The sequence below is a fragment of the Coregonus clupeaformis genome, chromosome 12 (genome assembly GCF_020615455.1).
Source record: "Coregonus clupeaformis isolate EN_2021a chromosome 12, ASM2061545v1, whole genome shotgun sequence".
Classification (NCBI taxonomy): domain Eukaryota; kingdom Metazoa; phylum Chordata; class Actinopteri; order Salmoniformes; family Salmonidae; genus Coregonus; species Coregonus clupeaformis.
In genome coordinates, this window is record NC_059203.1 from 59,363,412 (window position 1) to 59,375,505 (window position 12,094).

Consider the following 12,094-nt stretch of genomic DNA (forward strand, 5'->3'; position numbering starts at 1 on the left):
TGTGGCAGATCAGGGGGTTGGGTCAAGACGTTTACACAGATCAGACACGGACAGAGTATGATTAGCTCGGTTTCAAGGGTGTTTATTAATAAAATAATCAAAAGAAAAGGTTAAGTCTCCCCCATGAGACCCTCTCCAGGATACCGTCTCCAACTACACAGAAGTTACCTTACTTCCCCCAGTCCTCCCTCATGTGCTGCCCTTCTGTCAGCTTTATGGGCCTTGCACAGCTGGTGAGCAATCCGCCCTTAATTACTCACCAGCTCCCAATCAGCCCCAATTAGTCCTGTCCGGGGAGCCCGTCGAGACCTGGCACGTCCAGCCTCGACGAATCTCCCCCTGGTGACTGACCTGCTGTTTTTTTTTGCTCTTGGTATCAGCTTTCGGATGATTTACATGATGGGGTGCTCCTCCCCATCATGTATCTGGGACAGAACGGCCCCTAGTCCCCTGGTTAGATCGGTGAGGGGGGAAGCTATAGCCGCAATGTTGGGGATAAACCGGCTATAGTAACTTGCCAGTCCCAGGAAGAACTTGACCTGTGTCTTGGTGCGTGGAACGGGCCAGTCACGTACCGCGTGAACCTTCCTCTCCTGGGGCTTGACGTCCCCCCGTCCAATCAAATACACCAGGTACTCCACCTCCTAGAACCCTAGCTTGCATTTCTTGGGGTTTGCGGTCAACCCAGCTTGTCTGAGCACGTCCAGCACCGCCTGGAGGCGCGTCAGGTGCTCCTCCCAACCTTGGCTGTGGATGATGATATCATCCAGATAGGCCGCTGCGTACTGCTGGTGGGGTCGAAGCACTCTGTTCATCAGTCGCTGGAATGTGGGGGGAGGGGGGCTCCGTGGAGACCGAACGGGAGCACCCGGTCCTGGTATAGACCGTCTGGTGTCGAGAACGCCATCTTCTCCCGGGAGGAGACTGCCAATGGTACCTGCCAATATCCTTTGGTCAGGTCAAGGGTGCTGATGTACCGGGCCTTTCCCAATCGGTCGATTAGCTCGTCTACCCTCGGCATGGGGTAGGCGTCGAATATGCTTATGTCGTTCACACCCCAAAAATCATTACAGAACCGGAGGCTACCATCCGGTTTGGGCACCAACACGATGGGGATGCACCATGCACTGTGGGACTCTTCAACGACCCCCATCCTCAGCATAGCCTCCACTTCCACTGCCCTCCTCATCCCGGTCCAGTGGAACCGGGCGGTGACCCGTTCCCGGGTCTTCTCCACTCCCAGGTGCACTCCCAACAGGTGGGTGTGGGCCAGCTGAAGAACGGTTCCTACGTACCGTCGGGGCGGCAACAATACCTCTCGAAGTTCCCCCTGTTGGCACGACACCTGATACAAAAGGTTATTCTTAATTTGGAAATGGGGGTATCGCCAGTCACTCACCCCCGGAAGTAGCTGTCCATCCACCGCTATCACTTGGGCTGCGGCAGCTTTCAAATTCGGATCCTCCCACTGGGCCGTCCCGAATTGTCCCCTCAGTTGGCCCCCAACGGGGGTCTCGACTGGCCCCTCGAAATCGAGAAGGGGGAGGCTTGGCTCCTCCTCCAGTGGTTCCCCAGGGGGTTCGGGTTCCGGCTCCCCCTCCCCCTCCGACTCCGGACCCGTAGAGTCAGGTTGGTTAACTGGTGGTGCCTGGCCGCACTGGCGAGGGGTCGTCCCGCTCTCTTCTTTGGCCGGCTCGTTTTTTTTCTTCAACTCGTGCCACCATAGGGCCGTGAACAGCGGACAATCCCGTCCCACTAGGATAGGTACCGGCAGCTCTGGTACTGCACCCACCATCATCTGGCAGCTCCCTTGTGGTGTCACGATGTTGGTCCATACGGCGGGATACCGCTTTTTGTCACCGTGAACACAGGAAATGGACATCTCCCTACCCCATTCGGTCTCCTGGTACAGCAGGCTCGTGGTTACGAGCATAACCATGCTTCCGGAGTCAAATAGCGCTTCCGTGTCGTGTCCGTCAACCTTCACCGGGACCATGGGTGCAGTTGATTCATGGTGCGCCCAACAGGAGGTGACATAGTTCACGGCGTGACCCACCTGGCCTCCGGTGCTAGCTGATGGCATCGACTCCTATCGAACAGGGCAATTCCAGGCCATGTGCCCCCGGGCACCACACTCAAAACACCTCCATTGGTCTCCATCTACCTGGGGTCGTCGGTGGCGGGTCGGCCATGCCCCAGCCGTCTCTCCACGGGTTTGCGGTCCCTTGGCCCTGCCGACTGTCGGTTCGGGGTACACCGCGGTGGGGTTGTCCTTCCGTCCCCTCGCACAGGTCGCCGACTCGTCCCGGCTCCCCCTCAGTAGGGCCTGAGTGTTCTGATGCGTCTCCACTGCTTCCAGGAGGCCCTCCAAGGTCTGGGGCGCTCATAGGTTCGCTGCCCTCTTCATGTCGTGGGGCAGCGCCCGTACGAAGCGATCCAGGACCACTTTGTCGAGGAGGGAGAGGGTGGATACGTCGGTTAGGACCCATGCCCTGGTGACGCGCAGAAGGTCGCTCTTCGGGTACGAACCTCCAGTCGTTGAACCGTTGAGCCCGATGGGCCAGACTGTACCCATAGCAGCAGATGGAGCCACCGCCTCGTGATGTATACTCCATCTGTTACCAGGCCTCGACGAGTCTCCCCCTAGTGGCTGACCTGCTGTACGCCACAATACATATATAGCTACATACCTACATAGCTACATACATACATACACATATACGTAGCTACATACATACAGTTGAAGTCGGAAGTTTACATACACTTAGGTTTGAGTCATAAAAAACTTGTTTTTCAACCACTCCAGAAATGTCTTGTTTACAAACTATAGTTTTGGCAAGTCGGTTAGGACATCTACTTTGTGCATGACACAAGTAATTTTTCCAACAATGGTTTACAGACAGATTATTTCACTTATAATTCACTGTATCACAATTCCAGTGGGTCAGAAGTTTACATACACTAAGTTGACTGTGCCTTTCAACAGCTTGAAAAACTGAGTTTAAATGTATTTGGCTAAGGTGTTTGTAAACTTCCGACTTCAACTGTACATACATACATACATACAACAAAAGCTGTTCTGTGTGTGTTGCTTATGGCTGTCCATTGATGTTAATGATGTTGCTCCCAATTGTGGTCATTGCGCCTTTGCAGACAGTAAATGAATAGCTAGCTGTAATGTGTGTAATAACGCTGTCCGTCCCTTCCATTCTCTTTCTCTCTCTCTCTCCCTCTCAGGCATGCCCTGGACATCCGTGAGCACTATGAGAGGAAGCTGGAGAGAGCCAACAATCTCTACATGGAGCTCAATGCTGTCATGTTACAGCTGGAACTAAAGGAGAAAGAGCTACTCAAGTAATATTCATATTTATTGTTGCACACCTTACAATCAATATCCACCTGTGTATACAACATTCATGGTTATCTGCCAAAGACACATGGAGGGAGAGGGAATAGCAGACATAATGTAATACATAATACAGACGTTTGTGATGAATAGTGTTTGTTGTGTTCAGGGAATGAATGAATGAATGAACAAACAAACAAACAAACAATGTTGTGTGTGTGTTTCCCAGGAGGGAGCAGTCCCTGGATAAGAAGTACCCAGGATGCATCAAACACCACAGCTCCAGACAAGAACGCTCACCCAACTCCATGGAGAAACTCATCAAGAAACGCAACGTACCTCAGAAACTGGCATCTCACAGCAAGAGGTGAGACTGAGGAGGGGGAAACCATTGAACCATTCACACTCACTAATCCCACATATTCAATCCCTGTCTGTATATACTGTATGTGTTTTGGATTAAATAGCATGTAACACTTATAGGGCATACAGTTATTATGTATTATTACTTGTTGTAAGCATGCACAGTATGCGCCTTCAATGTATATAGTTTATTTGGATACAAAGGGAAAGGCTGTAGCTGCATCCATTTCTCTTGACTTGACTTTGACTTTATTGATTCAGTGTACAGAAACTATATACTTTACTCACTGTGTGTTCCAGTAGGCCAGACCTGCTAAAGTCAGAGGTGATCCTCCCCAAACTGGACTCCTCCATGACCCAGGTGACCATCCCCTCCTGCCCCCAGAAGGGCTCCACGTCCCCGGGGAGGTCGCGCCGGGCCAAGCCCCGCTACAGGAAGGCAGGGAAGGGCAGCAGTGGAGACCTGGCTGGGCTGAAGGCAGCCTTGTCCTCTACCCTGGGCTTGGCTAATACTATGTCACTGACCACCACCAACACCACCTCCACACCCAGGTATTTACACTGAGTGTACAAAACATTAAGAACAACTTCCTAATATTGAGTTGCACCACCCCCCCATTTTCCCTCAGAACAGCCACAATTTGTCATGTCATGGCATCAAAACCCAGCAGCGTTGCAGTTCTTGACACAAACCGGTGCGCCTGGCACCTACTACCATACCCGTTCAAAGGCACTTAAATATTTTGTCTTGTCCATTCACCCTCTGAAAGGCACACATACACAATCCATGTCTCAGTTGTCTCAAGGCTTAAAAATCATTATTTAACCTCTCTTTCCCTTCATCTACACTGATTGAAGTGAATTTAACAAGTTACACCAATAAGGGATCTTAGCTTTCACCTGGATTCACCTGGTCAGTCTATGTCATGGAAAGTTAATAATGTTTTGTACACTCAGTGTATATTGAAAGCTATCCTCTACTTGATGTGTAGTTGTGTGCATTTGTTTTTATGTGTCCAGTCTGTGTTTCTATCTCAATTAATCTTTCCTTGATTCCTCGCAACCTCTGTCAAAGAAGAAGAAGGTTTGAGGGGAGGGACCTTGGACCTTCTCCTCCAATACAATTGAGAAAAATGTGAGGAATCGCAAAAAGACGCATTGAGATGGAGCCAGGGTGTAATTTTGCTGCAACCAAATCGCCCTTCAGGGCCCACAATAAAGATGTATTCTCCCCCCCAGCAGCAAGCAGCACCTGGACCCCAGCGCAGCCCTAAGAGGTCTCCAACATGACCTGCTGCTGAAGAAGATGTCCTCGTCCAGCCCAGACCTTATCTCCACCACTTTGGAGGCAGAGGGCCGCCACAGGGGACAGGAGAAGCCCGGCCTGGAGAGAGGGGGCAGCCAGAGCGCCTCTGCTGGCCTGGGAGGAGGAGGTGATGAATAGTTATAATAATGTCCCGTAGGGAAATTTGCTAGTAATATACAGGGATACATTGCATACATATTATCTACGTCCCAAATTGCAACCTATTCCCTACATAGTGCCCTACTTTTAACTAGAGACCTATGGTAGTGCACTATAAAGGGAATAGTGTGCCATTTGGGACATATCCATAATAGATCACATACAACACTTCAGTCACAGGACATAATACACAAGACATGATCAGACAGACATTCGTTATTAAATACACTGTAGATGTTGGGTTATGGTGTATAGTCCTTCTGTATTTAGGAAATAAGGAAACTGACGCTGGTTGGTATGAATGACTTGCAGGTCGAGGAGGAGGTCGAGGTGGAGGAGGGACAGACGATCAGACAGAGACCCCAATTCGTAGTGACACCCCCAGCGAGGAGGCGGCCTCCATCCCGTTCTCCAGTAGCCCAGATTCACCCTGTGGGAGGGGGGCGACAGCAAGTAGGTCGGTGCTGGGAGGCCCAGGGAGAATACCCCAGGATGGGGAGGAGAAGGAGGAGGAGGAGACAGGGATCATAAGGTCACCCAGGAGCCACCTCACACCTGCAGCACTGCTCTACCGGAAACAGGTCACACGCAAACAGGTAGGTCTGTCACAGTACTGTAATAAAGATGCTGGGCCAGAAAAAGCTGTTTCGAATAAGAAAAGAATGCATTGTCTGTAGTGCATGCGGTGCTGGTTCTTTTCTTTAAAATATTCCAACAATGTTCCAAATAAATTGAGAAAAAGGTTGTAAGATGAAGCTGATCCCTTTCTAAGTCTTATCATATCTCTTCCCTGTCTCCTCCAGAGACGTGGTGTGTCCTCAGAGGAAGAGGAAGGGGAGGTGGACAGTGAGGTGGAGTTACCACGGAGACGGTGAGAATATACATCTTATACATTATACTGTATATAGTCAAGATTATAGTGTATTATTGGTGTGATAAAAAGAGCTTGTGTCTGAGTTTGAGAGCCCCATTATTTCATCTATTTCCTCTCTTCCCCATGCAGTCGGCCAGTGAGCATCAACAAGTGCCAGTCCCTGTCTACCTTCAGCTCTGAGAACCTGTCAGCAGTGTCCGTGTCGGACGGAGAGGAGGGCAACACCAGCGACCACTCCCACAGTGGCACGCCGGACGTGGTCAGCACCAACACAGATGAACGCCTGGACGACAAGAGCGACGACCTTCTGTCCCAGGGGTCGGAGATCCCTGCCGACCCTGCCCTTGACCCAGCTGAAGGCCTATCAGAGGAGGCCACCATCCGCCAGGTCAAGACCCACCTCAACACAGAGCAGAACTATGAGGTAGGAAGGGACAGGGTTACTATGGGAACTGTAGAACTATGAGGTGGGGTACCGTGACAACTAGAGCTATGACCAAGGGTTACCGTGACAACTAGAACTATTGTAGGGTTACCATGAGAACTGTTATGTTTAGCAATAATCGACCGAGAAATGATGAGAGACGGAATCCCCATTATAATGCATGCTCTGATCATTAAGGCTGCCATCACTATAACAGAATATAGGTCTACATTTGGATTTTGCTCTTGAGTAGGGATCAGTGGCGGCCGCTGATTGGCTGGGGGGTGGGCGTGGGGGTGGTCGTGGTTGAAGTTGTCAACAAAACAGCATGACAGAAATATGGCAAGTTTTAGAAATACTGGTAGTTTCTTTGAGAAGATATTTAAAGCGATCTGTGCATTTGAACAACAGCATAAATACACCTATTTCACTTTTGCATGTTAAAAAACAAATGACCAATGCTGCACATGCTGCCACTGTTTTGAACAGATTATATTATATTATATAGAACGAGCAGCCAGCTCACGAACAAACAAGTGCCCCAGGGAGAACGCAACAAGTATGCAGATGCAATAAGTGAAAACACATGATCTAACTGGGATAGCTAATGTCACAAACCTTGATGTGCTAGCCAGTTAACTTTCATTATGAAATAACTTCACATTTACGAGTAAGTCAGATATTAGTTTAGATAGACTTGAAATTGGCATGGGAGCTAACTAGATAGCAAGCTACCAGCTAGCTATAGCTAGCTAACTACTTATCAAAGGTAGATAACTGGTTAATTTGACCAAAACATTTACCAAACTATTTTTCAATGTTTCTCAAAATTACTGTAGCTGGCTAATTAATTTGATCATGCTTTGTGATACACCGGTTTTATGCTGTTTTAGTCCACCCAACATGCTGCCCTGTCACCTACAGTAGAACCTGATGAACACCGTGGGGGGGAAACAATCAAATTGTCTAGCCACAGTCATGCTTTTTTGTCCTACTACATCCGCAATGAGAAAGTTCTAGCAAGTGTATCCATCTGTCCTTGGACTCTTGTTGGATGTAGATGTCCCGTTTATCAGGTCCCAGGCTCCAATGACTGTTATGATTATTTATTTCCAAGTTAATTACAATTAGCTCTTTGTTTTAACGCCATCTGTACCTGATAGAGCAGATCTAGTCTCATGTGCGGAAGAAAGCATTCTGGTGCGAGAGACTCATTAGGAGGGAGGCTAGAGCAGACCCAGAAGTTCTGACTGAGCGCACATTTGAGTGCCCCAGGACGGTCCATTTACCTTGTGCTGTCAAAATTGATGCTATGCGATTTCACAGCTTGTTTTGAACAATATACACTCTATATACAAAAGTACAGTGCATTCGGAAAGTATTCAGAACCCTTGACTTTTCCCACATTTTGTTACGTTACAGCCTTAGTCTAAAATTGATTAAATTGTTATATTCCCTCATCAATCTACACACAATACCCAATCATGACAAAGCAAAAACATTTTTTTTTACAATTGAAATATCACATTTACATAAGTATTCAGACCCTTTACTCAGTACTTTGTTGAGGCACCTTTGGCAGCGATTACAGCCTTGAGTCTTCTTGGGTATGACGCTACAAGCTTGGCACACCTGTATTTGGGGAGTTTCTCCAATTCTTCTCTGTAGATCGTCTCAACCTCTGTCTGGTTGGATGCACAGCTATTTTCAGGTCTCTCCAGAGATATACGATCGGGTTCAAGTCTGGGCTCTGGCTGGGCCACTCAAGGACATTCAGAGACTTGTCCCGAAGCCACTCCTGCGTTGTCTTGGCTGTGTTGTTAGGGTAGTTTTTCTGTTGGAAGGTGAACCTTCACCCCAGTCTGAGGTCCTGAGTGCTCTGGAGCAGGATCTCTCTGTACTTTGCTCCGTTCATCTTTCCCTCGATCCTGACTAGTCTCCCAGTCCCTGCCGCTGAAAAACATCACCACAGCATGATGCTGCCACCACCATGCTTCACTGTAGGGATGGTATTGGCCAGGTGATGAGCGGTGCCTGGTTTCCTCCAGACATGATACTTGGCATTCAGGCCAAAGAGTTCAATCTTGGTTTCATCAGACCAGAGAATCTTGTTTCTCATGGTCTGAGAGTTCTTTAGGTGCCTTTTGGCAAACTCCAAGCGGGCTGTCATGTGCCTTTTACTGAGGAGTGCCTTCAGTCTGGCCACTCTACCATAAAGGCCTGAATGGTGGAGTGCTGCAGAGATGGTTGTCCTTCTGGAAGGTTCTCCCATCTCCACAGAGGATCTCTGGAGCTCTGACAGAGTGACCATCAAGTTCTTGGTCACCTCTCTGACCAAGGCCCTTCTCCACCGATTGCTCAGTTTGGCCGGGCGGCCAGCTCTAGGAAGACTCCTGGTGGTTCAAAACTTCTTCCATTTGGAGGCCACTGTGTTCTTGGGGACCTTCAATGCTGCAGAACTTTCTTGGTACCCTTACCCAGATCTGTGCCTCGACACAATCCTGTCTCGGAGCTCTACGGACAATTCCTTCGACCTCATGGCTTGGTTTTTGCTCTGACATGCACTGTCAACTGTGGGACCTTATATAGACAGGTGTGTGCCTTTCCAAATCATGTCCAATCAATTGAATTTACAACAGGTGGACTCCAATCAAGTTGTAGAAACATCTCAATGATGATCAATGTAAACAGGATGCACCTGAGCTCAATTTTGAGTCCTATAGCAAAGGGTCTGAATACTTATGTAAATAGTATTCAAAATTGAAAAAACTTTTTTCACTTTGTCATTATGGGGTATTGTGTGTAGATTGATGAGGGGGGAAAAAGTATTTAAGCAATTTTTGAATAAGGCTGTAATGTTTTTAAAAATGTAGAAAAAGTGAAGGGGTCTGAATACTTTCCGAATGCACTGTATGTGGACACCCCTTCAAATTAGTGGATTTGGCTATTTCAGCCACACCCGTTGAAGACAGGTGTATAAAATCGAGCACACAGCCATGCAATCTCCATAGACAAACATTGGCAGTAGACATTCAACGTGGCACCGTCATAGGATGCCACCTTTCCAACAAGTCAGTTCGTCACATTTCTGCCCTGCTAGAGCTGCTCCGGTCAACTGTAAGTGCTGTTACTGTGAAGCGGAAACGTCTAGGAGCAACAACAGCTCAGCCTCGAAGTGGTAGACCACACAAGCTCACAGAACGGGACAGCCGAGTGCTGAAATAATAATAATAACAATAATATGCCATTTAGCAGACGCTTTTATCCAAAGCGACTTACAGTCATGCGTGCATACATTTTTTTTGTGTATGGGTGGTCCCGGGGATCGAACCCACTACCTTGGCGTTACAAGCGCCGTGCTCTACCAGCTGAGCTACAGAGAAGCGCGAAGTGTGTAAAAAACGTCTGTCCTCGGTTGTAAAACTCACTATCGAGTTCCAAACTGCCTCTGGAAGCAACGTCAGCACAAGAACATGCTCGGGCCATGGAAATGGCTTTCCATGGCCCGAGCAGCCGCACACAAGCCTAAGATCACCATGCGCAATGCCAAGCGTTGGTTGGAGTGTTGTAAAACTCGCCGCCATTGGACTCTGGAGCAGTGAAAACGCATTCTCTGGAGTGATGAATCACGCTTCACCATCTGGCAGTCTGGCGGACGAATCTGGGTTTGGCAGATGCCAGTAGAACGCTAGCTGCCCCAATACATAGTGCCAATGGTAAGGTTTGGTGGAGGAGGAATAATTGTCTGGGGCTGTTTTTCATGGTTCGAGCTAGGCCCCTTAGTTCCAGTGAAGGGAAATCTTAACGCTACAGCATACAATTACATTCTTGACGATTCTGTGCTTCTAACTTTGTGGCAACAGTTTGGGGAAGGCCCTTTCCTGTTTCAGCATGACAATGCCCCCGTGCAGAAAGCGAGGTCCATACAGAAATGGTTTGTCGAGATCAGTGTGGAAGAACTTGACTGGCCTGCACAGAGCCCTGACCTCCACCCCATCGAACACGGATGAATTGGAACGCCGACTGGCCTAATCACCCAACATCAGTGCCTGACCTCACTAATGCTCGTGGCTGACTGGAAGCAATTCCCTACAGCAATGTTCCAACATCTAGTGGAAAGCCTTCCCAAAAGAGTGGAGGCTGTTATAGCAGCAAAGGGGGGACCAACTCCATATTAATGCCCATGATTTTGGAATGAGATGTTCGACGAGCAGGTGTCCACACACCTTTGGTCATGTAGTGTATTTTTTAAACAGGAAAATGTACACATTAACACACTTTTATGAGCATTTAAAACATAATCCATGTATTATTGAATCAATTGTTTTCAATACAATTTATTTTTCAATTTATTTTTCTCCATAACGCCTTAATGGGCAGGCCGCCACTGGTAGGGCCCATCCTTTTCCCTGATCACTAGGACCCAGTTTTAGGTGAAATGATATTTCCAGGTCAGGTAATACTCAGGTGGCATGGCTAGGAAAAACTGTATTAATAACCAGTCGCAATGCAGTAATGCCCATCCTCTAACTCTAACTCTGCCTCTCCTCCTCACTCCAGAGTCTGTATGATGACTCTGACTGTGACAGTGCTGAGCTGGACTACTCAGGCTGCACAGAGCCCCAGCCCCAGAGGCCCCCCAGCACCAACTGGTGAGGAGGCCAGGCCCCAGCCTCAGACTGAGACCTAGGCCCACTCCCCCCAGACCTCAGCCCCAGCCTCCTCGACAGACCTATGTACAGCCAACCAAGCCCCCCCACCCTCACCTCAACCTCATTTCCCAGCCCCAGCCTTGCAAAAACACTTCAACAAGCCAACTCACCTCACCTACAGGGACCTCTGCAACACCAGACTACGGATGTAACTTCTACATGTTATAGGGATTCTTTCACTATCCAGACCGTAGTTTGTTACTTCTATTTTTTGTCAAAAAATTGTCAAACTTCATTATCTATTCTATGTAAAGTCTCCCATTCAGATTTTGTAAATATAATATGTCAACATTGTCAGAGGCATCTGGTGTTGTTTTCTGCACTTTGTTTACTTGATTGGTACTGATTATTTTATGTCCAAAATCCTTTGTTTCCTCACAAGCGTTATGCACTGAGTGTCATTTAATTTATTTATTGGGTATTAGAGAGAAAATCAATGTTTACATTCTTCTTCTTTACATTTTCACATGTATTTATAAATGTTTTGCATCAGAGATTTTGTTGTCCTAATCTTTTATACAATCTGTATTTTATTTAACATAACATTAACTGTATGTAAATATTTGGACCTCTTGACACACTTTACAATTAATAGACATATTTGAATGAGTTGAAATGCAAGACTGTATCATCTAATGGTGCTGACTGATGTTTTACACTAGAGGGCGCTATTGAATTGTACCGGACAACAGAACTCAGGAGCATTCAGCAGGGCACAACGTTGTGGATAGTTCAGATAGAAATAGATTATGTAGAACAAACATACCTCTCGACATGTAGAACAAATTAATCATGTCAGCTCTATTCATGACATTTCTATCTGAAACATTCAACGTTTGCCTACTGAACCTGGCCCTGAACATATATTCTATTGGTCTGGTACCGGAAGGCATTAATAAGCATAGAAATA

The 12,094-nt window shown here is 47.6% G+C and overlaps 1 protein-coding gene across 3 annotated transcripts in view; it reads left to right on the plus strand.

Moving 5' to 3' along the window:
• Positions 1-11,676, plus strand: part of LOC121578310 (mitogen-activated protein kinase kinase kinase 12-like) — a 64,673-nt gene extending 52,997 nt beyond the window's left edge. The window contains exons 9-16 of one of the 3 annotated variants that reach the window (XM_041892600.2): positions 3,238-3,354; positions 3,576-3,713; positions 4,010-4,261; positions 4,949-5,142; positions 5,487-5,770; positions 5,978-6,045; positions 6,178-6,472; positions 11,033-11,676. In XM_041892600.2, coding sequence (XP_041748534.2) covers positions 3,238-3,354; positions 3,576-3,713; positions 4,010-4,261; positions 4,949-5,142; positions 5,487-5,770; positions 5,978-6,045; positions 6,178-6,472; positions 11,033-11,128 — 1,444 coding nt within the window. In that variant the 3' untranslated portion in view covers positions 11,129-11,676. The remainder of the gene's footprint in view (positions 1-3,237; positions 3,355-3,575; positions 3,714-4,009; positions 4,262-4,948; positions 5,143-5,486; positions 5,771-5,977; positions 6,046-6,177; positions 6,473-11,032) is intronic. The other 2 variants (XM_041892602.2, XM_041892601.2) reach the window with 2 other exon arrangements.
• The last annotated feature ends 418 nt before the right edge of the window (positions 11,677-12,094 follow it).